Source organism: Lissotriton helveticus, chromosome 11, assembly GCF_964261635.1.
Source record: "Lissotriton helveticus chromosome 11, aLisHel1.1, whole genome shotgun sequence".
Lineage (NCBI taxonomy): Eukaryota > Metazoa > Chordata > Amphibia > Caudata > Salamandridae > Lissotriton > Lissotriton helveticus.
Window position 1 is genome coordinate 807,322,482 of NC_136072.1, and position 27,898 is coordinate 807,350,379.

The window sequence follows — 27,898 nt, forward strand, 5'->3', positions numbered from 1 at the left end:
TCACCATCAGAAATAGAAGATGAATCCAGGAGGGTGAGGCACAACTAATGGAAGCCCGAAAATCTTACAAACGTCTTATTCGATATAACCCCAGTGCATCAAGGCTTGGCAGTAGATCAAGTTAGCCAGAGGGGAAAAATAAACATTAAACAAAAGGGGGCTGAGAGAAGAGCCCTGGGGCACACCCCATTTCAATGGTCTAGGAGTAGAGGTGAAAGGGGGGGTATGGACCTGTTGTGACCGATTGGATAAAAACGAGCCGAGCCATTTAAGGACCTTGCCCTGAATTCCAATCTCCCTCAATCTATTCAGGAGTAGAGGGTGAGAGACGGTGTTGAATGCTGCTGATAAATCCAGCAGCACCAACACCGCCCTCGATCCCTGATCTAATGTCCAGCGCACTGAATCTGCCATCTCAATGAGGGCCGACTCCGTGCTGTAGCCCTTACGGAAACCATGCTGGGAATCGTGATAGAGTCCGTTATTCTCAATGTAGCGTGCGATTTGCTGGTGGGCTAGCCTTTCTAGAATCTTGGCTGGAGCAGGGAGGAGGGATATTGGCCTGTAATTAGCCGGGTTCTCAGGGTCTGCGTTGGCCTTTTTTAAGATAGGGACTAGGAACGCATGTTTCCAGGTCTCCGGGTAAACCCCCGAACTTAAAGAGGTATTCCAAATAGAGTTAAGGTAAGGGTTGAGAAAGGAGGCCAGCCCTTTATAGTGTTTAGCCGGCCATGGGTCCCCGGGGCTGCCTGACCTGCATCTAAGTAGCTCTAGATAGGAAGTTTCAAGGGGAATTTCTGTAAATTCTGTGAGGGTGGGGCTAGCAATATGAGTCCCGGCCATTGCCGTGGGCAACTCAGTTTCACCACTGGTCGGAAAGGATGCATGGATCTGGGCAATCTTGTCCTCAAAGAACTCTGAGAGTTGGGAACCGAGTTTTTGAGAGGCTTGCTGCTTTCGAATAAGAGCTTGGGGATCCGTGAAAGATCTAACAATCGAGAAGATTTCTCTAGGGGCGTTGCTAGCTCTTTCAATCTTCTCGGCGAGGAAGATTCTTTTATGCTTTATAATCTGTTTCCTATATTCCTTCAGTGCTTGACGATAATGAGTTTTACTGTCACTGGAATAATCCAGTCTCCAGCGCCTCTCCAGCACCTTACAAGCAGATTTCAAGTGGCGTAGTTCCTCCGAGAACCAAGGGGCAGCTGGGGAGGATCTGAATGTTTTTATCGGCCTACGAGGTTCCAGGGAGTCGATAGCCTGACAAATCCATTCGTTAAAATTAGAGATGCAAGTATCTAAATCCGTGGCCGGACGGGGGCAGCGATCTTTAAGGTGGGCGTCAAGCGTGGATGATGTAATTTTGCTCCAATTTCGTCCGAATTCTCTTGCGGCGGAGGAGGGTCTATCATAGCGAGTCAAGGAGGTGGTGAAGGGAATTAGAAAATGGTCTGACCATGTAACCGGAATAGGGTCTTCAGTTCTCATCGCTGTAAGGTTGGAACAGATTAGGTCTAGTGTGTGCCCGGCTCTATGAGTAGGGAGGGCCACTAGCTGATACATATCACAGGCCGAGAGGGTAGATAAAAGATTCAAGCTCAAAGAGCAGGCCGGGTCTTTTATGTGTAGGTTACAATCTCCAAGGACAGTATAATTGGCATAGCGGGTGCAGGCTTGGGTGATGTATTCCAGTAATGCCCGAAGGTGAATAGGGCTAGAATTGGACGGGCCTGAAAAAGAAACAGATGCTGAGAGGTTAATACTAAAGGGGAGCCCCTCTATACTATCAATAGGATCAAAGTGTGGGGAGGAGATAGTCCACTTATTTTTATAAATAATTGCTACTCCACCTCCCCTTCTTCCGTTTTGGCGGTTAGCACAGATAATACTAAATCCGTCCGGAATCGCCAAAGTAATCGCGGGGTTACTTTCCTCATTCAGCCAAGTTTTGGTTAAGAATAAAAGATCCCAATTATTTTCCATCAGGGATTGCTGAATATCGAGGGAGTGCTTGACCAAAATCCTTTGTCTAAAGGGTACAGGCAGTGTGAGAACCTGCTAGAACTGGTTATAGGGAATTCCTTTCACTGGCCAGGCTAGGGACATCAGACGCACCCCAGGGGGTGGAGCCAGCATTGTGTGGGGAAAACCCAGCCTCACTCAGGACCCTCAAACCAGACAGTCAATCCACAAGCAGGCCCAGGCTCACTCCTCCCCTCACATCAGCATGCTAAACACTTCATTCACCACCGGGGCAGACCTTCCCAGACTCTTGGAGCCAGGCTCACCAGCCAGCCTCAGCCAATCACACGCCAGACACAATCATGCCGCATATACCATTGCGCAGCATTAAATCTCACGAGTTTGCACCGACCAAACTCGACCCTGCACTCCCCACACATCAGGAACTACCATGGGCACACATATTCCCCATTCATTCCTATGGGAGGGCTAGTCACTCACCATACATACACAGAGAGCGCACGCACTTTACACTGTACCACAGTGAAAAAGTGCGCAGAGGCCTAATATCACCAACACCAGGTCACAGAAACAGGCTAGGAAAAAGCAAAAAGTTTAGGGGTGAACCTGCCAAAAAGGGCCAGGTCCAACAATAAACATAAGTTAGCTAATACATTTCACCAACTAATTGAACATAACTGTATTAAAATATGCATATATATATATAGATAGATAGATATAGATAGATAGATAGATAGATAGATAGATTGATAGATAGATACATAGATACATAGATAGATAGATACATACTGTTTCTCTCAATTTTTTTCCAAAGAAAGACCTGCACTCCAGAAGTGGTTCAGCAAATTCATAATTCTATTCAGGCCAAGGGATATAAACATTGACGCATTTCAGCTAAACTAGCCTTGTTCACAATGAGTGACACCATTTTCCAGTGGTGTATATCCAGCTTTAGTGCAACATCAACCATAAAAAAGGGGCTCATGTCTGAAAACATTGAACGAAAATAATATATTTCTTCTTTGCCCTATTGGGTGGGATTGAGAGCTAAAGAAGAAATTTGGAGGCGCACCATTAAAATGCATGATGTAGAAGTTCAATGTACAATTATATATTTTTGACCTATTGTAATTTATAAAGCTTTACAATATTTTTGTTCAATGTTTTGAGACGTGAGCCACTTTGTCTTTAAAATGGTCAGTAAGATATGTACGGAGCATGATTTGAATTAATTGGCCCAGTGATATAGGAGTTAGTGGGAGCACTTGAATCCAAGTTACCCTTATATGTGATTCTGACCTGGGAGGATTACCCTGCAAATGATTGAGTGATCATAAATTTTACAACCTAAAGACAATTATGATTGACTTTATAAACATTTTTTTAGAAAGGTATATATTGGAGGATGAATTATCTTTATATTTATCAGAGCAGGAAGCATGTCTTTTATGTCTATGAAATGAAATGAAAAGGAGATTTTTAAGTGCAAAACAATTACCCGCAGGTGTAAAGGCGCTGGTCTCAATAGATAAAACGAAAGCCAACAGGTGATTCTCATCTTTTAACCTTTGGGGAGAGAATTCCAGAGTGTAGTTGTCCCAACCAAAAAACGTCTACCACACCAGGCACTTTTCTTGTACCTGGTGATCACCAGATTATGAGATTGAGCTGAACGTGGCTGACATCTAGGGACATACTAGGTGATGGATGTTGCACTAAAGTTGTATATACACCAAAGAAAAATGGCGTCACTTATTGCAACCAAGGCTAGTTGCGTCCGAAACACATCGCTTGTACTTTGGCCTGAATAAAGGAATTTGTCTCTATGGGGAATTTCAAGAGACTCAGGATATTTGGTGGCATTGGTGGCAGTCTCGCAATTCACCAAGCACCAATAATGTTTTGGAGCCCACAGGCAACTGCCATTCACCTTTGGCTATATATATATACACTCAGCATTTTGAGGAAAGACACAACAAAAATCCTGCAGGCCTCAAATACTTTGTAATTGATTGTGTCCCTCCACTTAGGAGAGGGGGTGACCGTGAGGCACTCCTCCGTAGGTTAGAGACCAGGCACATCATTCTATTAGATTGCAAAGTACCAAATGGATTAAATGCCAGTGATGACTGTTATCTGTGATTATTTATACTGTAATTGAACGCTGTCAGCAAACTGCTTTATTGACCTAGTTTAGGTCTTTTAACAAAAAATCTTTTTATATATTTTTTACACCAGAATATTTATTATTCTCAACACTTGTTTTTTGCACAGCATGCCATAAAATCATTGAATTGTTTTTGCGGGACATTGCACATATTTATATTTATATATTTATGTGATCACAGAATATTAGCCCACTAGGGCTTAATTTATTGTCATCAATACACTGCTTTTAAGAATAGGGATATGTATAGTGACATTCCCATAACAATTACCAGCAAACAGAATATGGGAGAGCAATTGTACTTAGGTAAATTAAGGTTTTTTACCAGTACTAAGGCAGTTATTTATTGAATGTTTTATAAAAAGCATATTTATTTATTTATTTATGGTCTTTTTAATTCAAAATGCTGCTAGTTTGACATTGTCAGTCATGTTAACTTATTGCCTCATTATCGTATTTTACAATTATTTTATTCTGTTTTGAAATTGATTGACATGGTTTGACCCGTAACATTAGTTGACGATAGTATGTCTTCTAAGATAGTTAACCAATCAATGGTCTGTGTTCAGGCATGCACTTTTGCTTTAAATTTGCACTCTTACTTCTTAGAAGTGTCATGTGATCAAGGCCCTTTTCGGGCTGAAACGCGTAGTGGCGGTGTTTGGTGTCGGGCATCAATAAATACATTTTGCACCAAAGTTGGGTTTGCCTCGTCTTGTTTCCAGCAACCAAGAAGACGTTTTGGCATCATATATATATATATATATATATATATATATATATATATATATATATATATATATATATATATATATATATATATATATATATATATATATATATAAAGCTCAAATTCTCCCAAATTTTGCCGAAAATCAGCACTCGTAGGCACGTTGGTCTTAGTCTTTCCCGTATTTATTCCACAAAGTCAACAAACGCGTTTCGGCTACAAGCCTTCGTCAGTGTTGTTAGCGCGCGCGTAGCAGCAGGGCATTTAAAGGGTTGTCATGTGATTAATACATAATCACAAAGAGTGCGATCCCTTGTAAACAACTGTAAATATTGTAGTATATTATTACAGTCGGAGATACGCTAATAATCAGAATGCCAAGCCGATACATGGCTTAATGATTAAAGAGCAGGAAAAAGTCTATATAGACTGTAAGATGAGATATTTATACGTAAATCAATGTGTTTATATTTGCACACTCCAAAATGGCACGACTTTCGCCGATATGCTCTAGTCCCTCCTTTATGCTATGTATTAATCACATGACAACCCTTTAAATGCCCTGCTGCTACGCGCGCGCTAACAACACTGACGAAGGCTTGTAGCCGAAACGCGTTTGTTGACTTTGTGGAATAAATACGGGAAAGACTAAGACCAACGTGCCTACGAGTGCTGATTTTCCGCAAAATTTGGGAGAATTTGAGCTTTATGTGATTGCGGGGGCCCCGCCACCGCAGACTGCACCCACTCGTGAGTGACCCGTCGTTTGGGCAGGGTCGAGAGCTTGGAATATTTCAAGAAGGGCACCGTTGCAACCGCCAATGCGCCAGCAGACAAGGTATATAACGTGGATAGAGGATTACCGACGTCGATGCTACGACATCATCGGTCCAAGCTATTGAAGGCTCCTCTCCCAATTACGAAGGTGAGCGCATTCAGAATACTTGAGCGGCGGCGTAAAGCAGCTGAGTGACAGTAGGCGAGTGTTGGCATACACTTTCCCGTAACACAGAGTGACGAACAATATTTGTCACAGGACATGTACTGTGAAGATGCACGCAGAGATGCAGCGAAGGGGATGTTTAAAAGACAGGATACAGTAACTGCAAATACCAGCACACAACCCCCACAACAACACACAAAAACCAAATTGGACGAACTCCTCACTAAGCTAGAAAGACTATACGAGCACGAGGTGCGCAAGTGGTGGGAGGCAACAAGCCTCCAAAGTTACATTGATGATAAGCGAGTTCCCAGAGGGCTACGGGTTTATACCATTCCATCATATGAAAACCCAGACCCTCAGTTACTAACCGACTGGGCGGAACACACAGCAAGCTACTGCGAAGGAACTCTGTATATATTAGTCAAATATGCCTGGAGTGATCGGGAAAAGGCACTAGCAGAAATTACAACAGTAGAAGAGGAAATCCTAAAGGAAGGAGATGCCAGCACAATAGCAACATTAAAAGAACAGATGAAAAATAGACTGACCAAATACGAAGACAAGATCAAGACTAGAAAACAAGAAAAATACACGAGAGACGAGAATGACTACCTGCACGGGAGAGTGCTAACTTTTGCAAGAAAATACGACGCACCCAGAAAGGAAGTGATTCGGGAGAAAGCTTTGGGGATAACCTCACCAGAAGTCACATCTGAATCCGATGTAACGGACAATGAAGCAGTGGAAAATCGGCAAAAGAGATCCACATTAGGGAAGGCTAAAGGCGGACAAACCGCATCTCCTCCCCTTTTTCACCACGAATGCAACGTGATACGCCAGGCTTGGCTACGTGGAGGCAAGGTGAAACCACCAGAAAATCTAAACGAAGGACTCGTCGGGCAGGTGGCGGCCGGAAGAGGACGAGGGCAAGCGTGGAAAAGCAAGAAGAAGACCCACAAACGCTAAGATTGAAGGACTGCTTAACGGTAGTAAATTTAACACAAAGACAGTTGACCGAAGCAGAAGAAAACCTCTTAAGCCTTGGGCTGAGCTTTTGCTCAAATAATAAAAGCGAGTACACCCAAACGAGAATTGATCTGCACAGCTTTGTCAGGAAGCTCAAGTTGCATAAATATCATAAACTTAGATCAGCAACCAAAGGTCCAAAACTAACATTGAAAAGGATGACAGCAACAGATATACTAACGTGTGAGGACCTAAGAGGTGTTGAAAATCTCGAAAATCTGAGACTCGAACAAAATACACAGGATGGAACTGTGGTTGATAAAGCCAGGCGTAACAACATTGAACAAGAAAGAGAAGAAAGCGCCTTCAAACCAGCGTCCACCTTCTACCCTGCAATGCCATGGGATGCAATTGATGCATTCTCTGAAACAGTCCTGAAAGAACTGGTGGATATGAGAGCGCATCAGAGAACTTCGAAATGGAAGGACAATATATCACAGCAAGAAAGAAAAGCACTTAAAACCTTGCAGGATGATGAGGATATTATCATTAAGCCCTCAGATAAGGGCGGTAACGTCGTGCTTCTGACAAGAGATTACTATCATAAGGAAGCAGTAAGGCAATTATCAGACACCAACTACTATCATAAGACTGGCACTGAAAAGTATAATGACAGCGTATTACAGTATGATGAACTGGTAAATAAATGGTATAAGAGATCAATGCTTGGGAGCGAGGAAAATATTTTCCTACGTAGTAACAACCCGACAATACCAACTTTTTATCATCTACCGAAACTGCATAAAAATGCCACTGAGCCACCAGGGAGGCCAATCGTTTCATCGATTAATGGACTTACAGAAAACATGTCGAAATTTATCGACAGCTTTCTATTTCCCCTAGTGGTAACATTGAGATCCCATGTGAAAGACACTAAGGACTTTCTATCTAAAATAGATGATCTGGTATGGGACCCAACAAATCTAATAATGGTATTAGATATTACCAGTTTATACACAAACATCAAACATGAACTGGGGATAACAGCGATTGAGTATTTTCTCAACAAGAGACCGGCACGATATGCACTACACAACTGCATGCTGTTGGAGTTTGTCGAATTCTGCCTAGTGAATAACATCTTCCTGTTCGATGATCAACTGTATACACAGGTGTCTGGGACCGCGATGGGCACCTGCTTCGCTCCCAGCTACGCGAATTTATTCGTTGGCTGGTGGGAGGAGCGGGTGCCCATGGCGCTCGAGGCGAACGGACAGGTGTCAGGCAGGGTAGTGAGGTGGTACCGGTATATTGATGACCTCTTCATCGTGTGGCAAGGGACGGTGGAGACGGCGCATCAGTATACCGAGGTCCTTAACAAGAACACCTACAACTTGCATTTCTCGGGAACGGTTAGTCCGGTGGCAGCGGACTACCTCGACCTGAGAGTGTTCGTTGAGGAAGGCAAATTACACACCTCGCTATACCGGAAGCCCACGGCAGGCAACTCCATCTTAAGGGCTGACAGCAACCATCCCATAAAACTCATACAAAGTATCCCCTATGGGGAATTACTTAGATTAAAAAGGAACAGCAGTAGGGATGAAGATTTCGAAGTGGCAGCAAAAAACTGTATCGAGAGATTTACCGTGAGGGGGTACGACACTCACGCTCTCACTAAAACACTGACCAGAGTAAGGAAGATACCAAGGGTGAGCCTGTTGCAACCTAAAACGAGCAAGAATTCAGATACAGGCGGGAAATTTAGGATGATCACGCCCTACAGCACTGAGTCATGGAATCTTAGAAGAATAGTTGCCAGTAATTGGCATGTTCTACTAACAGATCCCGTGATCAAAGATGATATCCCCCCGAAACCCCAAATAACTTTCCGTAAAGCGAGGTCCCTAAGAGACAGCCTGGTAAGAAGCCATTTTGAGAAGAAGAAACCCAAGACTAATACACTGGCAGAAATGAAAGGCTTCTTCCCCTGCGGAAAATGTAAGGCCTGTGCAGGAAGCAAAAGGACCCTGTCATATTGGGTGGCCGGGGCAGAGATGAGAAAGCCCATCAAGAAATTTCTTACATGCAGCACACCATTCGCAGTATACTGCCTTGTCTGCCCATGTGGTCTACGATACGTGGGCAGCACAATTCATCCATTAAAAATCAGGATATTAGAACACCAACGAGCGATTGAGAGAGTAGATCCTTCCTATCCAGTCGCAAGACATTTTGATGAAACACACAATAGGGATAGGAATAAACTACAGTATTTTGGTCTTGATCACGTCCCAGCGAGCGTCAGAGGGGGTGATAGGTTGAAACAACTTAGGCGCCTGGAATCTAGATACATCATTGATCTCATGACAAAGGCACCACTGGGACTTAATAGCGGAGAAGAACTGGCCGTACATCTGGGCAAATAAGTTTGAGCACCCGGACCATTAATATCTCGATAAATGGCATGATGGAAGGTTAAGAGAGATACTCGCTACAGAATATGATAGTCGCTTGATGTAAGATAATGACATGTGTACCTAGCTTAATCAATAGCCGATCAACTGTGTTCCTGTCTATGGTCATTGTGATCTTGTCAAATTGAGTTTGGTCAAGGAAAATGACAAGCATAGGTATATACTATGGATGAATGAATATCATAATGTATTGGACTATTGAAATTGAATCATGATGATTTCTTTATTTTAGTTTTGTGTTCGTTTTAGTTTTGGTTTTGGTTTTGACCATCTGAATTGGTGATCTACTATTGGACACCATGTGGGGCAAGGTACATGCATTAAGAGATGGTATCTATAAGATATAGTTAATGCTGAGACAATGCGGATTAATGTAGCAAGGTGGGACATAGGCCAAGGCAAAAAGTGGCCGACAATACATCCTGTATTAGCCATCAATGGATGACACTCGTACCCCTGGCATAAGTTTGAAATAGGGGGCTACCTGCCGATCCTCGGCTGTATGTAAAACTATGTGCAAATTGCAAACTGATCATGACGATATAATAATCACAAAGAGTGCGATCCCTTGTAAACAACTGTAAATATTGTAGTATATTATTACAGTCGGAGATACGCTAATAATCAGGATGCCAAGCCGATACACGGCGTAATGATTAAAGAGCAGGACAAAGTCTATATAGACTGTAAGATGAGATATTTATACGTAAATCAATGTGTTTATATTTGCACACTCCAAAATGGCGCGACTTTTGCCGATATGCTCTAGTCCCTCCTTTATGCTATGTATTTATCACATGACAACCCTTTAAATGCCCTGCTGCTATGCGCGCGCTAACAACACTGACGAAGGCTTGTAGCCGAAACGCGTTTGTTGACTTTGTGGAATAAATACGGGAAAGACTAAGATCAACGTGCCTACGAGTGCTGATTTTCCGCAAAATTTGGGAGAATTTGAGCTTTATGTGATTGCGGGGCCCCCGCCACCGCAGACTGCACCCACTCGTGAGTGACCCGTCGTTTGGGCAGGGTCGAGAGCTTGGAATATATATATATATATATATATATATATATTTACTGCTCCACTGCCAGACCAAAGTCGACGCACCAGCACTCACAGTAAGTTAAACCCAGTTAGGTTTATTGCACAAAAAAGTAAAACAAACGCGTTTCAGCTCTTGCCTTCGTCAGTGTCAACTTGCGACGGCGAGGCGGATGTAAATAACGGCAAATATAATAAACATAGAAAAGGGACTATTGTCCAAAATCATAAGCGCCATCTTGAAATGGCAAAATAAACCCAATCGTAATCAAAATAAATTATATCAATTTGGGTACAGTGTGCTGCCGGGCAAATCAGGTAAATATTTGCAACCAAGTGATGTGGCCCTGGATGGGCACTCATAATTTACACAATTAATTTGATATTGTTGGAATTATACAGTTTGCACAGGCAGATATTGTCAAATGTAAGCCAAATTGTTATTAAGTTCTATAGTGATGCAGGTAGGGGAAAGAGATAATTATATAAAAACATACAGTGATCATAAAGCCCTAGATGGGCATACTATAAAAAATTATTATAGTCACTTGATAGACATCCGTAATTCATATCACAATTAATCATGCTTCTTAATAATAATATTATGCTGTATGTATCAGTTCGTATTATCCCCCAGCATGCCACTAGTTGGTTTGTCTAAATCATTTTCAAGAAATACTCAGGCATTGAGTCAGCTCATGGTTACTATCATTAATCAATGTTTACAGGTGTGATATTAATTCTTCTCCCGAGTTCAGGCCTCCCGGTGACTTTGTCTGGAGTTCGATGATATATCTCGACTCCAAACGTCTTAATTTGCGTTTGTAGTCCCCCCCTCTTAGATCCTGTGAAATGCAGTCTAAGCTGAAAAAACTAAGGAGTGTTCTATCGATATTGTGGTGTGTAGCGAAGTGACTAGCCATCGGATAGTTTTCATCTTTATTGGCGATGGCCCGTTGGTGTTCCAATATCCTTAGTTTGACTGCTTTAGTGGTACTCCCTACATAACGATGTCCGCAGGGACATCTCAGGCAATAAACAACAAATGGTGTAGAGCAGGTTATGAATTTAGGGATGTTGATCCTAGCTTCTTTGTGGGGTACTTGGTACGATAGTACTCTCTGACTTGTGCTACAGGCCTTGCATTTCCCACATGGGTATGACCCATGCATGGCCTGTAGTTCTCCTTTAGGTCTTACTCTCAACAAATGGCTTTGTACTAACTTGTCTTTTAACACTTTAGTTTTCCTAAAGGTTATCATTGGGTGATCCGATAGATCCTTACCAATGACCGCATCTGATTTCAGGATGCCCCAATTCCTGAGCATTATGGCTCCGACCCTATTCGCTGCCACCGAATAGTTGGTGATTAGTCTTATTATGCCATTGCCTCCTTTCTTGTCCTTGCCCTGCTTCTCTCTCAGAAGTGTTTGCCTTTCAGTATTCGATACTTTTCTTTTTTGCGTGCTGGAGCACCGTGTGGGAGTAGCCTTGTGATTTAAAGCATTTTATGCTTCTCTCGGCTGCCTCCTCAAAGTCACTGTCTAGGGAGCTGTTGCGTTTTATCCTCAACAGCTCTCCATAAGGAATGCTTTTTACGAGAGTTCCTGGGTGGCTGCTACGTCCATGAAGGACGGAGTTCCCCGCTGTCTCTTTCCTGTAAAGAGCAGTCTGAATTGCACCTGATTCTACAAAGACCCTAAGGTCCAGGAAGTTAACCTCCTGCTTGTTCATGTTGTAAGTGAATTTTAAATTCAAGTTGTTAACATTGAGGGCTGCTATGTATTTTTCTGCTGAGGATTCCGATCCCTTCCAAATAAGGAAGAGATCGTCAATGTATCTCCTCCAGCAGATCACCCTGTCCACCCATTCTGCCTTATCGTCGGCCCAGGCCACCTGCTTCTCCCACCAGCCCATGAATAAATTCACGTAGCTGGGGGCGAAGTAGGTGCCCATCTCCGTCCCCCTTATCTGTCTGTATCTTTGGTCCTGGAAAATAAAAATTTTGTTGTTTAAGCAGAATGATATAAAATCCATAATCATCTTGCTATGTTCCAGATACCTGGCAGATCGTAAGTCTAGGAAAGTTTTTACTGATTTTATCCCATCGTCATGCCTAATACTCGTGTATAGGCTGGAAATGTCCATAGTTATCATTATCAAATCATCCTCCCACTCCACGTCCTGTATCTGCCGCAGGAAATCTTTGGTATCCTTCCTGTATGAACTTAGTTGGGTTACCCATGGAGCCAGAAAGGAATCGATAAACTTGGACATCTTTTCTGTTATATATATATATATTTGGAGAGAGAGAGATAGAGAGAGAATGAGAGAGAGAGAGAGAGAGAGAGAGAGAGAGAGAGAATGCATAATGGATACATGTGAAATGTGGTAATATGGGTCAATATTGCCATAAAGGGGTTCTGATAGCATGATAATAACCCAAAAGGTAAAAGAACTACTTGTTTGTAAATGTCACCAGAACCCCTACATGGCAAGATAGGACCATAGTATACATGGGACCTGTTATATATTTATTAACAGGTTCTTTAGGGGGTGGTTAGATTTTTAAAAAAGCCATTTTTTTCAAAGTACAGCTAACAACGATCACAGATTGGAATTAGAATACTCAGGCTTTGTTTACTTTTATTGAATTAATTTCTAATAACACAATGGGTAAAGGTTTTAGTCAGTGGATGTAGGTGATTCTGAGGCTGCAGCTTTTTACTGTATAAGTAAGAATTCAGTGTGTTTGCCACTTAATTTGCCAACTTTGGAGAGTTCACCAAAATTGTTTATCTATCTCAAAGGGGTAAAATAATACTGACTGAAATGTACCACATCATTTTCATGTTTTGCTCCATAATTTTGATAAACCTGCTGTAACGTTTGGTCCTCCATACAGTGTAATCCTACTAGCTCTGGCAATGTTAAAGCTCTTAAGAGTGGTCTTGGATCCATATTTCACAGACAATAGTGAAATATTTACCATCATTTTCAGATCCCCTGTGAAATATGGGTTCAAATACCATATGCAGATGAGTAGAGTGTAAAATGCTGTTCATTACCATTGTTGAGTGTGGGGAGGAGCCAGGATTTGTGAGAGGTGAATACTACACATCTGCATCCATGGTTTATTCCTTGAAATTATTTAATGTGTGCCTATTTTAACAATCTGCTTTTTAAAATATTTCATTAGTAATTTATATATATTTTAACAGTACAAAAATAAACATTTCATTTAAAAATTGCAATAACTTATTCATTTTAGCCCTATTGCCTATAGTATTAACTTTCAAGTCCCTGACTCAATTAGTTTCTATGGTAGTGTGTTGCAGAACATGTGAGCAGCCATGTGTGATACTAAACCTAACTCAAAATTGATCCATTCAAACACATCAGATCTGGAATTATAAAATTAATTTACCAAAAACCTATATTATTTATAAGAACGAAAGGTAAACATAGTAGCTGCATTGGCACAGCTTCTCATCCGATGTTCAGACAAAATATTCGACCTTGCAGACTCCCACTTTGAGAATTGACATCAGGTAGATTGTGCATATATGTGCAAACTTAGTCTAAATGGGACCAGGAAAAAACTTTCTAGAGGACCCACTGAGTGGGAAACATTAGACTTCTTAAAAAACCTGCAGTGTGTATGCACGTTTTACATCATTGAGCACAGAGGACAAGGACGGTGGCCTTGCAATGACTGAATCCTTCAAATCATATCTCACAATCACTGAGCAAGTACTATTCAAGCATAAAGCCATTAGGGGCACGGTAGTCCAAGACTCTTATCACGACTGGTATGACGACAAATGTGCTGAAAAACAGAAAGCACTTACCGTCACCATCAGAAATAGAAGATGAATCCAGGAGGGTGAGGCACAACTAATGGAAGCCCGAAAATCTTACAAACGTCTTATTCGATATAAACCCAGTGCATCAAGGCTTGGAAAACCTAGCAATACGCAACTGACATGAAATACGCAAAAAGGTTCTGGGAAATCGTCGGATGGGACTGCTCAGGTCCACACAAAACTTGGAAGATAATATAAGTCCTTCACGATAGGTTGAGCATTTCTCCTTCCCTATACCAATTGCCTATAGAGGATGACCTGGGGAGTGAAAATATGGATCTACAGGTCTCCGTGCAGCACCAAGCTGAAAAGTGCAGTTCTTCACTGTAACTATCTTTATGATGCTGCATTTAGCAAATTGGAAATAGTCCAGGCCGTCCATCACCAAAAGCTGGGAAAAAGCCCCAGGCCCTGATCAGATGCTTACAGATGTGTTTAAAAGGAACCTGGGCATGTGGCGTGGACTGTGACAGTTGCCTTTAATGCTATCTTACTGGAAGGCGTGGTCCCCTATTTATGGAAGACATCCATATTAGTCCCCATTTATAACAAGCATTTGCAATGCAATAGGTCTCGCATTTACGAGAGTTTGAGCTATTGGCATTGTAAATGATAATGCCTTTTATTTATGTGTTGATTTTTAAAACATAAATAAAAAGCATTGCCATTTACAATGCCAATTGCTAAACTCTCGCAAATGCGAGACCTTAATTCGTGTTGTATTGACCTCATGTCCAGATCCTGCCTTCTTGGTTAACATTGCGTCCTTAAGCAGACTAGCCCTGAAGTGGCAGTACTCGTTGCAGGCAGGGATGGCAAGTCAATGTGTCTGCGCTCCCTTTGATTGCACACTACCTGTATTGAGCACTTTGTCCCATGAGTCAAATAGCACTTGTCTAAAAGCACAGCTTTGCTCAAGTCTCTCATTGACTTTTTATCATGTCAAGCGTCCGATACTGTGTGCCAGTTCTGGTGACACAGACAGGTTGATACGGAAAGAATTTGAAAGCATTTCTTTGCGGCTCTGGCAGTTCACATGCTAAAGTCTACGCACTCAAATATTTACCAGTAGTGACTGAACATTTACAAACTGCAAATGCCTAAACACGCTATTCGTTTGAAAATACATATGCTGCAGCTGCGAAGCCCGTACCTTGTAGGCGCCCATGGGACCTGTGCATGGGGGTGTTGGGATTGAGGGAGGAGGTCAGGCAGAGCATGGCTGAGGATGGAAATGCCTACACAAATGCTACATTTTTAAAAATAGAAATGCTGCTGTGAAGTCTGTACTTGTATGCGCTCGTGGGACCACTGCATAGGGGTGTTGGGAGAGATGGAGGAGGTCGGGCAGAGCAGGGAATGGCTGCGGGAGGAGGAATGAGGAAGTGTTGCCGTTTGATTGAGAAAGGCTCTGTTTGTGGTGAGGATGGGGGCGGGCTTATAATGCAAAGCAGGAGGGGGCGCAAAAACAGCTTCATTGAACGTGCTGCACCATGCAACACAAAAGAAAGGCAGCGCGGCTCAATGCGTTTGTTTACCCACGCTTCTGTTGAAAGTTTGCGCCTTTGTTATAAATAAAGCGCGGTATGAGTTCTGGGTAAAATAAAATGTTTTTTTTTAAAAAGCAGTCACAGTGTTAAAGAAAAGCACGGTGTGCGGTTTGTAAAAACAAATAAAATGTTTTAGCTACAAGATTGCCCCTCGCGTCATGCCGTTTCTTTTGCATGTTGGAAGCTGTAAAAAATAAGGCATGCCCACTGATATTATGGCAAATGGTGATCACAAATGGTGCGCACGCCCGGCGCACATGCACAGTACCCAATCCGCCTTCAGCCTTTGAGAGCAATTTCAAAAGCCCCTTACTAAATGTCTCGCAGAGCATTGCTTACGCGATAGCTAGGCGAGACCTAAAAAAGGGCTTACAAACAACTCTTTTAAATACTGCCCAATTTTGTTATTAGACAGAGTAGGTAAAATATTTGGCCAGAATATGATTGATCAAGTCTTGGACCTGCATATGATCTGTTTAAAGAACATAATGCCACGGAAAGCACCACTCTTCCTGGTTTTCATTTATCTAAAGACCGCTTTTTACAGTGTAGACTAGACTACACTATGACAGATCTTGGAGGACCATTCTGTCCCCAACAACCTACTGAACCTGCTCATTAGTCTCCATACTGGAAACACAGCGGCCGTAAAATATGGCCTCAAAGGCTAGTGGATGGCCATATTTGGAATACACACAGGGGTCTGGCAGTGCTGCGTACTGGCACCAGCCCTATTTAACATCTATATATTTTTTTTATTTTTTATTTTTTTTATTTTTTAGTCCTCATATCCACCATGGTTTTTGAAAGCCATTTAGAATAAGCATCAGACAAGTTTACACAGTATAGTAACTGGAAGGAATCATTTCATTCGAGAGGAGAGCCACAGATCCCGCAACTGTCTCAGCTTGAAATTCTTTTAGGCTACCAGTGGGGAGGCCTACTGCTGGGCCAGGGCCGGGATCTGACCGGATACGATTGAGTTGGCACCATAGTAGTATAATCATTGGACCCGGGGGGGAAAAAAAAAAAACAAAAAAAAAAAAAAAAAAAACCCCGGTCTTTATTGAGACCATACAATCGAATGCCAAAAGGTCCTTTTGCATTGGTTTCCTGATCTGGCTAGATCTATGCGTGCAGTCTGTAGCGTTGATGTCAGCCAGTCCCCGTGGGAAGGGGGGATGGAATCCTTCCATCTCCTGCAGATCTCTCTTCTTGCTAAAAGGATCGTGTAGAAGACCAGGTTTCTAGCTATGTTTTTAGTTGTCCTCAGAACTCCAAAGATCGCTAATGGTAAATCTATACTAATTGGGGTACCTAATGATGCCGTGAGAGTCTTACCTATGGCCTCCCAATAAGGTGTTATACGGGGACACTCAAAAAACATATGGATATCTGAGGCTGCCATCAAACCACATCTTGCACATGCCGCTGAGGTTCCTGAGGTAAATTTAGATAATCTTTGGGGGGAATAATACGCCCTGTGAAGGGTAAAGAGATGGTTTCTACGTAACCATGAGGGTTTCACCAAATTTATTTAACATCTATATTAACGATATATGGAAGATGCTCATCGACCTCACCCAGGATGTACCTAAGCTGGGGAATGAACAATTTCCAATCCTTATGTTCGCAGATGATGCAGTCATTCTAGCATGCACTGAAGTGTCCATGCACTGTCTATTTGAAGGCTTTGAACTTTTTTGCAAATCTAGGAAATTGATAATAAATGTATAAGAAATAAAGTTCATGATAATGAGATCAAAGGCCAAATTAAAATCAACCATCTGGATTTATGGTAACCAAATAGAGGAGGTCAGAAGTTTTGATTATCGGGGCATACAGATTGATTAGTAGCATTCGGTCAGCCAAGTAATCAAGTTTAAAATGGTCCTCTCTCAACAATGCGAGGCTGTACGGAGAATTGTGAACAAGTGCAATAACCCCCTCCCCCTCCTCCTCCCTCCTTCATTCTTCTAAGTGTGCTCATGACCAAAGCACTCCTCTCCCCTTGTTAGGGGGAGCGGGGGGAATCCAGCACCTATGCCCTGGAGTCTCAGCGACCCCGCTGAGAGAGTCCACCGTGACAAGGGAATCACACAAAATGGAACACTGGGAATGATCTCTTTACTGCGGGGAGCCGTCTCCCACCCAGCCGGACATCAGACATAGTTGCTTCCTCGTCTCCTCGCTGTGTCTCTTACCCCCCGCCCCTTCCCTCCTTGATTCTTTGCTTGCTTCCCCCATTCCTTTCCTCTCTCCCCTGAATCTCTCTCCCCCTACTTGCTCTGGTTTTCCTTGCACCAATTCTCCGCTTAATCTCCCTCCCCGTCGCATTTTTACATTACCCCCTTACCCTCTACACGCCTTGAACCAACAGATGTAACTTGTAATTGACATACCTTCTGTAACAATGTGTAACGTGTAACCTATGTAACTCTACACATGTAAAGCGCTCTGATACCGCCGGGTCGAGCCAGTGCTATATAAAACTCAAGTAAATAAATAAATAAAGCTGTGATGTGAAGTGCAACTTAAGGGCTCTTTGTGTATATTGAGGAAAAGTGGGTGTTGATGTAATGATTAGTGAATTAAAAAAGGTTAGGCAAGTCTCAAATCAAATTTTAATCCAGGAGTATGTCTGACTTATTAAAAACGTGATGCCATCAGTGGGAGCAATGATCCCTGGTGACCTATAAGGTCAAAATGTTTGATGCCATCAATTGGTCAAGATATGATCTAGGGCAGCTCTTTAGGACCGTAAAATTTAATAACTAATCTACACAGTGTCTGGGACCAAGGATGCAACAAGTAGTGTCCAAACACTAAGTACCCTTCAAGTGTACCTTCCGAATGTAAAATCACTGACCTGGGGGAGGAAGATATGAAAAGAAATCATAAATTAGTGCCACACAGAGGAGTCTTGTATAGTACTTTAGAGGCATGTAATTAGTAACAAGTACTGATAGAAACCAAGTTAGGGAAACACGTGACACACACATCAAATCATACAGGTGGTGGTTTCATACACTGTGGTCAAAAGAGGAAAACACTCACCCAATTAGGGTGATGTCATCAGCTCATCAAGAGAAACACTGAGATAAACGCAAACAAATTTAGCATGCTGTTGGGATGTAAAATTTAGATTTAAATATTGTAAGTGAGCCCAGGGGGAGGAATAATAACCTCCGTTCACATGGTGGACAGCAAAAGATCCGGCACTCAAGTTATCCATTGGAGAACTTCACCAATGACCTACTCCTTCTCGGCAGTGAGGACTTGGAGGTGGTCGTTTGGTACATAAACCCTCCATCTGGCCCTAATTGGTGACAGGTGGTCCGTATGAAGTGGTTAATTGCTGATCAAAGGTCAGCAGTGATGGCCTGGAGATCGTGGGCACCCTCTTGTAATGCGTTAGGAGCATATGTAACACAGGGATTGTTGCTAGCAATTGATGTAACAGGGTTGAAAATCTTTGGAGCGCTCCCATTGAATGTGGGCGTTTAAGCGCCTATGTGGGAATCCCATTGTGGAAAGGCAGGCAGCACGGCATGATTAATTGCTGATCAAAGGTCAGCAGTGATGAGCTGGGGATCGTGGGCACCATCTTGTAGTGGGTTAGGAGCCCATGTATCACATGGATGATTGCTAGCAATTAATGTGCCAGGGTTTAAAATCATTGGAGAGCTCCCATTGAATGTGGGTGTGTATGCGCCCCTGTGGGAATTCCATTGTGGAAAGACAAGTGGCGAGACAGCCTGAGTCAGGATTAATCACTAGGATCGGTGGGCGGTACCCCGGCCGCCCCGCCCCAGTGGCATGCCATGCTGACTGGAGGGGAGGCGCTTGTCTGTATTCTGACGCGCCCCCGTCACTGCAACCAACAGGGGTCTGCGGTGGCAGTGTGAGGGGCGGGTCCAAACCAGTGTTGCCCAAGTATCAGAGTGAAAATTCTATCTGAAGTATACCAGCTGCATTGTGTGTCAGCCACAATGTGGTGTGCGCTCTCCTTTACTTACCATGTAGTAAATAGGAGAGTCAATGTAAAAAATTCAATTTTCCAGGAGAGCAGTCACTCACTAATATTCCTTGGAGAGCGTGCAACCTATGAAAGGAAATGGTGTACTGAAAGAGGCTAGTGAAACCTAAGAAATAATGTCTCACAAGTTAAGGGTCAAATGATCCTAAGGTGGTCCTACGAGTTTGTGTGAATTAGGTTAACAGCAAATCAAATGCAGTAGAGAATTGACAGGGACAAACAGAGCTAACTCTCACTGAAGGAGTGTAGTCAAATATTAACCATGTGGTGTCTTTACAAAGTCTAATAACCCACTCCACTGGGTTCTCACCAGTAGCCTGAGGTAGAACGCTTGTGTCATGGTTACTTCCATGTAATTGTAAAGATTACAATGGTTTTAGTGGCCTCAACGAGATCCTAAGAGAAATATTGTAAATTATGAAATTAATTCATAAAATTGAGTCTGGAAGAAGGTCTCGGTAGAATACCATATAGGTCAATTTTATTACAATTTAAACAATAACGATAATAAATTTCTTATCAGGTGCTCACATGTGTGACAAAAAGTGCTCAAAGTGACTTTAGTGAATATATATTAAAAAACATTTATATACATTTATATACAAAGATGTCACCACAAGGGTATTCCCACACAAATTATATACAATAAAAAATGAGGGAGTTTTTCCTTGAGTTTGTCGACGGCGTTTCGATCTAGTTTGATTTAGATCATCATCAGGACGTGAGCTTCCCTGAAATTATAGAAATATCACTTTAGTTCCTAGGCGGCAAGAAAATTAAGTGGCCCGGTGTTGTAAAACTGCCTTTACGTAATTTATGCAGTAAGCGCCAGAAATTGCACAGTTTATTGTTGTTTGTATTTAGGGTCTTCGTTTCCAAAACGTTGTCTCTATACGTTTTAACGTTGAAGAGCCCGTTTATTCCCTGGGCCAGGTGTAATTTCCTTCTTTCAAGCTTGAAAGAACGCCAGATCGTTGAAGCTATCTGCGGCGCCGGAGGGGACAGAACTTAGCGGTGTTTAACTCCCGCTTTTACGAAGCCCCTGAACAACCGATGCGAGCAAAGTGTATCCTCACATCCAGAAAGGTTTTCCTGCCACGGAAATTACAAACTCAAACTCAAATCGACAAACTCAAGGAAAAACTCCCCCATTTTTTATTGTATATAATTTGTGTGGGAATACCCTTGTGGTGACATCTTTGTATATAAATGTATATAAATGTTTTTTAATATATATTCACTAAAGTCACTTTGAGCACTTTTTGTCACACATGTGAGCACCTGATAAGAAATGTATTATCGTTATTGTTTAAATTGTAATAAAATTGACCTATATGGTATTCTACCGAGACCTTCTTCCAGACTCAATTTTATGAATTAATTTCATAATTTACAATATTTCTCTTAGGATCTCGTTGAGGCCACTAAAACCATTGTAATCTTTACAAGTACTCTCAACCCCAGGTTTCATTAATGGGGTACCCTTGTCCTCTTTAAATATGGTTACTTCCATGGCAGAGGTGGAAAGTGTTGCTAGTAAGGAGAACACACATAATGTGTGAAATAGCATATTACCAGATAGAGATCATCAAATGTTTAGTGAAGGCTACCAGTTGATTTCTCCCCATGGTATGTCTTCATTCAATACCTGAATATGGGTGGACAGACAGAAAATTCAATGTTGTTCCCTACCCTAGCAGACTGGTTAAGAACCGAGTTGCCTCCGACCAACACCGTTTCGTTTGAGGAACCGCCTGACCATAGATCGCCGGTTACTCACACCAGATTACGACCGCACAAAGGGCCTCATTACGCTGCAGTTTGAACCACACTGACAGTTTCCGCCCGCTGCACAAACTCCCATTTAGAAATGGGAGTTTCCAACCATGCATCGTAATTCAATGTGCGGAACCGCCGACCCATGGTCTGGCGCTTCCTCCACCGAAACGGCCTCCGATCACCATCGTGATGAGGCCATAGTGCGGTTAGAAACTTCCATTTCTCAATGGGAACTTGTGCGGTGGGTGGAAACAGCAGGTGGAGAGACTGACCGTCACTTTCCGATGGGCTCAAGGAGCCCTTTGGACCGTTGAATGGACCATAATCCCTACAATAGTGGCATTGCCTGCTCAGGCACCACCATAGGGATTACTATGTCCCTTTCCCTGTTCCTTTCTATGGCAGCCTGACCACCATAGAAAGGCAGATGGAAAAGGACTTTAGGGGCCCCTAGATTGGCCTCTGAACCTCCTGGGACTCCAATATGGGCCCTGGAGGGCACCAGTAGTGCTCGGGAAACCTCTGTGCATCACGTGGGAGGCGCCGGATGGTTTCTGCCACACAGCGCATGGATATTTCAACTGTGTAATTTTTCTATTGTGGCTTGTGCTGTGGCCTGCAGCACAAGCAGCAATAGGAAAGATACACTTTGCGGCCGCCTTGAAGGCGGTTGCATCATAATTAGGGAAGTGGGACCTCCGACTCCTTGTCGAGCGGTCCCGTTTCAGAAAAGATGACGTCGGATGCTCGTCAGACCAGCATCGTAATGAGGCCCTTAGTTCACATGTTTAAGCGACGCCCCTTATATAGACTCCCTATTGTTTTATCCCACTTAAAGCCTTACATAATCCACGTGGGCAAAGGTTAAGGGGTTTGTGAATGTCATCAGAACCCAGAGGTTTTTCAGTGTTTAAGACAAGTGAGTAGATACTTGTGCACCCTGAACCTACTTCTGTCATTATTCTTAAGTGGTTGGTAACATACCTGGAAATTGAGCCAATGAACACAGGCACCTGTTGCTTCAGAGAAATCGGCTTCTGTCTCTACCCATCAAGTCAATTAAACTCATCTTTTGTTCATTGTCTGCCTGTTCCCCTGACTTTCTTTCACCTTTCTTTCTTTTGTGTAACCCACCTGTGACTCCTGGAGGAGAATCACTTCCAATGCCCCCCCGAATGATCCTCACCTGCATTTCTGCACAGCTTCACCTTGGCACAGAATGTTGCTGAATCCTCTTCATCCTCGAAAGCCTGTGTGATCGCATCCCTGTATTTCCTTACCACCATTTTGCAGGGAATCCTGAGAAGAAATAGTACACTTTTGCACACTTTGTCCAGGGCGCTACTGATCTCTTCCTGCAGCAGGTGAAAGAAAGTTGGGGGAACAGGCAGACAATGAACAAGAGATGAGTTTAATCACATGCATGTGTTTATTTGTAAAACATTAATTGTATTTCTTTCACTCTGAAAGGGAGGGGGCCAATATTAAGTGAAGGGAGGCAAAATCTGGGTTGGATGGCTCAAGTGACTGGCGTTGGGATGCACAGCCACCTCTAGAACTGGACTGCACCTGGGGTTGATATAGGTCAACAGAGCTTGCTTTCTTAGACTGTATGAACACAAGGTCTTGGGGTACAGAAGCATGTCCTATATCTGTTAGGGCTTTATGTAGTGGCGGCCGCCACATACAAAAAGTGGTAGAGTGGGTGGAGGGAGCTCGAGGGGAGCGCAGGAGGGAGAGCGTGGGGGAGGGGGAAGTTTGATAATAATTTTCATTAAAAGACTTATCTGAAACTGACGGGCACCTCCTGTGTCTTGGAAAAAACAATAGAGGAGTAACCCCTCGTGGGTAGGGAGAAAAATAACTCTCTGACAATGAGCACTAGTGCTCTGGTTAGCAAATTTTACCCCAACCTGTTACTGGATAAGGCATATCCTTATAGAAGACCCCTCACTCACCAACCTGGTTGGTGACATGCTTCATCATCGGGGTCCCACCCCATAAGCCGAGTGCCTACGGGGTGTGCTGCGACACCTGATTACAGTGGAGCTGGTTTCGTTTTTATGTGTTCAAGACTATCAAAAATTGTGTATTAAAAAGGGCCAACACTACTCACTTCAAGTATTTATTCTTGAGCGCTTGAACCCTTAGTAAAAATCAAGTGTGGCACCTTTGCCTAATTAGGATGCTTTGGTGTCAAAAAGTCGTATTAAAATATATAAAAATAGCGAAAGTGTGCTATGTGAATGTGAATATACAAAATTATTGTTTAAAAAGGTCTACATGTTTCAACCCATACATGGATTCAAGGGTTTTCGTCAGGACCGTAGGTGATTTGAACTGGGTGGTCCGCCCGCGCTAAGGAGCGTCCTGCCCTAGTTCAATTTAGAGATCGTAAATAAGGATCTCGTGCAAAAAGGTGCGTTTTTCACTTTTGGAAAAAACCTGTGAAAAGACAGGGAAACAAAAAACAGGAAGGGGTCACACACAGGGGTAGACAAAATGGATTGTACCACATATAACATATATATTCATGATCATTAGGACAATCATAATATCCACGTGTGGAATCATACCAGCATATCACTATCGTGATTGGAACATATCTATTGCGTGGGTGGCAACAGAAATATAGTGATAAAATGCCGGGAGGTGCCTTTCAATCAAAGGGCAGCCGCCAAATGAGGGGTGTCGATATGGTTTGGCGTCTGGAATACGTGAAAAACAGGGGTCGATAAATGGGAGAGTGACCTATTAGCGTGCTGCGCTGTGATCGGCTGCCAAATAGATGTGAGCAGTCGTGAGAAAAACCGTCTCAATAGTATTGGGGCGGCTAGTTATTTAGTGCTTACGCTTGGAAGCGAAAATCTCGCTTCATAGGCACCAGCGTAACCAAGTTGACAGGATTCCGTCTCCTGTAGGTAAAAAAACAACAAGTATCCAGTGTCAGCGCTGTGGCCAAAGCGCTCTGACAGTCGAGTATTGCCCCAAGAAAAATTACGGTCGATCGTTCCCGCATAGCGGTCCTTCAAGTGTACTTACTTGTCGCTTCTGTTCATCAGACCGATTAACCTACTTGGTTCTTGCTCGGCGTGCCCCGTGGAGTGTCTCCGGTGTCTGTTTGCCGGTAATGTGAACACTTCCTCGTTGGGCGTGGCCGGGTCACGTGTGGTGAGCACGTGATCCGGAGGTGGCCAATCACAATGTTCGGTGAACACTGTTGTAGGACTTACCCAAGTAAAGCAATGTTTACTTCGCCATGGTAACGGGTGTAGTGATCTAGGGCGGACAGCGCTCGCTTAGCTGAGCCATAGTTCTAGGGTATTTTTTATCGTGTTTCTGAGCATAAACATAGGTGTGAATGGGGAATATTTACAAGGTGTTAAGTATACAGAGATTACTTTCAGGACATAGGAAAACGGGCAGGGTTGCCGTTTGGAGGCTTAGGCAAAATAGAACAGGCATAGAATAACTCCGTGTGGTGGGTCTGGATTCCAACATGCTCTCTTATGTCAATACATTGTTCCACGGAATATTATCGTTTAAGCCGGTTTTGTGCGTGGAAAGTCTGTAGACCCATCTCTGTTCCTTCTCGTATAGGCGTTTGTCTAGGTTTGTACCAGGTTGTACTTGTTCAATTATTGTCCATTTTATATCATCGGCAGTGTGACCTACCGACAAAAAATGTTCAGTAAGCTTTGTATTTGTCTTTTTGCACCCGATGGTGCTCCTGTGCTCTCCGATGCGAAGTTTTATTTTTCTACTGGTCATTCCTACATAATGCAAGTCGCATGGGCATGTCAATCTGTAGATGACATTCTCGCTATTGCAGTTAGTCTGCCCTCTTATTGTCCACACTTTGTTGGGTTCCAACAGTAGTGTTTTTGTATTTGTGGTAAAGGGGCAGACACTGCAACTTCCGCATTTATAGTGACCAGTTACCTTAGGTAGACCCCATAGATTAGTTTGTGTTTCTTTTCTAGGGTGTAACGCTAGGGGTCTGGTATTGACTACTGCATCTTTTATGCTTCGTGCTCTTTTGAAAGAGAATAAAGGTTTGTTCCATCTTAGGTTGCCTGTGTTCAGAATGTTCCAGTGCTTTTTTATTATTCTTGATACGTCATTGGATATAGTGTTATATGTTGTAACACACGTCAAAGGGATCTCTTCCGGGACCCTTTCTTTTGGTTCCAAGAGCGCTGCGCGAGGCTGATTACGAGCTCGCTTCTGGCTTTTCTGGAGGATTCTGTTTGGGTAACCTCGGTTTTGAAGTTTCTGAGAAAGGTCTTTGGCTTGGCTCTTGTAGTCATCTAGTTCACTACAGTTCCTACGGATTCTAAGGTATTGCCCGTATGGTAAATTTTCGCATAGGGGTCTGGGGTGAAAGCTTTCAAAACGGAGGAGGTTATTTTTGGCAGTAGGTTTGTAATGGGTAATAGTAGTCAATTTCCCATCTTTTTTTGTGATTTTTACGTCTAGGAAGACCAGGGTGTCACTGTTTTTTTCATATGTGAACTTTAGATGATTGTCTCGAGTGTTTATCCAGTTGAAGAAAGAGGTTAGTGATTCCTCTGAGCCTTTCCAAATGGTTAGCACATCGTCGATGTACCTACGCCATATCAGGAGATTAGAGCTATAGGGGTTTGTATCGCTGAGAATGTATTTCTCTTCAAAGTCAAATACATACAAACCCGCTATGCTTGGAGCAAAAGAACTGCCCATGGATGTCCCACCCGTCTGTAGGAATATTTGACCTTCAAACTCAAAATAATTCCTTTTTAGTGCTACCCTTGCACACTCGAGGATAAAGTTTTTGGGTGTTCTTGATGTCCATGTTTCCTTCTCTAGAGCTCTTTCTAGTACTTCCAGCGTTGCATCCTGAGGGATGCTGGTGTACAGGCTCTCAATGTCAAAACTCACCAGGATGGTGTCATTATCCACAGTGAGTTGGTCAAGAATTTGTAAGAGACTCTTTGTGTCCTGTAGGTATGTGCTGGTTCTTTGCACCATGGCTTTGAAAAAAACGTCGCAAAATTGTGACAGTGGTTCGAGGACTGATCCCAAACCAGAGACGATTGGTCTACCTGGCGGTGGTGTCCTGTTTTTATGTATCTTGGGGAGGGTATAGAAGTAGGGGATTTTTCCTTCGCTGTTGCAAAGGAAATTTGCCTCCTGTTTAGATATGAACCCCTCTGTTTCTCCATATTCCACTAGCGATGTTATCTCGCTTTTCAAGTCTTCTGTGGGATCCACTGGTAGTCTCCGATAACTGTTGTCATCTGCTAGAAGTCGCAGACATTCGGTTTGATAAGCTGTGCGATCTTGCACAACAATTCCTCCACCTTTATCCGCAGGTTTTATCACAATTGTTTCACAGTTCCGCAGGGTTTCGAGGGCGACCCTTTCCTGATTGGTCAGGTTCATGAATTGTTTCTTAGGTTTTGTGTTCTCAATTTCATTGAAAACTGCCTGCTCGAATGTGGAAACTTCCACAGGTATCAAGTGTGGCGGAGGGGTGAAAGTGGCTTTGTTTCTCAGACCTGTTTCATTAGGATCTGGATTCTCCTCAGTGATTGGTCTTTTTTCGAAGAAAGCTTTTAGTCTGAGTTTTCTAAAAAAGGACGAGAGTTGACAGTGAAGTCTGAATTTGTCCAGATTCGCTGTCGGTACAAATCCTAAGCCTTTATTCAGAACTGATTCTTCGTCTGTGCTCAGTGGTCTAGTTGCGAGGTTGGTTATTAGGTTTTCCGGTTGCTCGGTCCTGCCTGTTGCGGTCTGGGCTTGTTCTGATTCGCACTCGGATCTTCCGCTGCCCAGTGTACATGAGCTCCCTGGTTTTGATTTCTTCGTTTTCCCCTTCCTCTTCCGCCCCGGTATAAAAAAGGGGGTGTGTAGGGGTTTGGTTGGAAAAATGGCTGCTGGAATGGTGGTTGCCAGCCATACATTGGCATATTTTGTGGGTGGTAGTATGGATCAGGTGGTCCTTGCATTGGTACCGGTGCGTAATGTGACCAGTTCCCTTGACCTCTACCCCGTCCTCTCCCTCTTGGTTTGGAGTTGCTTCCTCCAGAATTTGTACTTGAATTAGAAGTATTGCTTGAGGCATTACTGGAGGCATCTGAGGTATCTTCTCCTTTAGATTGAGGGGTAAACTCTGGGTCAGAGTATGGGTATGCCTTGGTATAAGAGAATTTCTTTAGATCCTTCTGGAACTTTTGTACTTTTTGCTGGGTCAAATTGTCTTTATAGTCTGTCATTTCCTTGTTTAATTCATCAAGTTTTTTCTTAAAGCCTGTAATCGTAGTTTTCATGTGGCTTTCTGTCACCTGGATCTCGACTTGTATTTTTTCGGA

The 27,898-nt window shown here is 43.0% G+C and overlaps 1 protein-coding gene across 1 annotated transcript in view; it reads right to left on the minus strand.

Annotated features, from left to right (window-relative positions):
* LOC144790897 (uncharacterized) overlaps window positions 1–27,898 on the minus strand; it is a 127,870-nt gene that overhangs the window by 49,613 nt on the left and 50,359 nt on the right. The window contains exon 7 of the mRNA XM_078665541.1: window positions 22,732–22,900. Within this exon, the coding sequence (XP_078521667.1) occupies window positions 22,732–22,900 (169 nt within the window). The remainder of the gene's footprint in view (window positions 1–22,731; window positions 22,901–27,898) is intronic.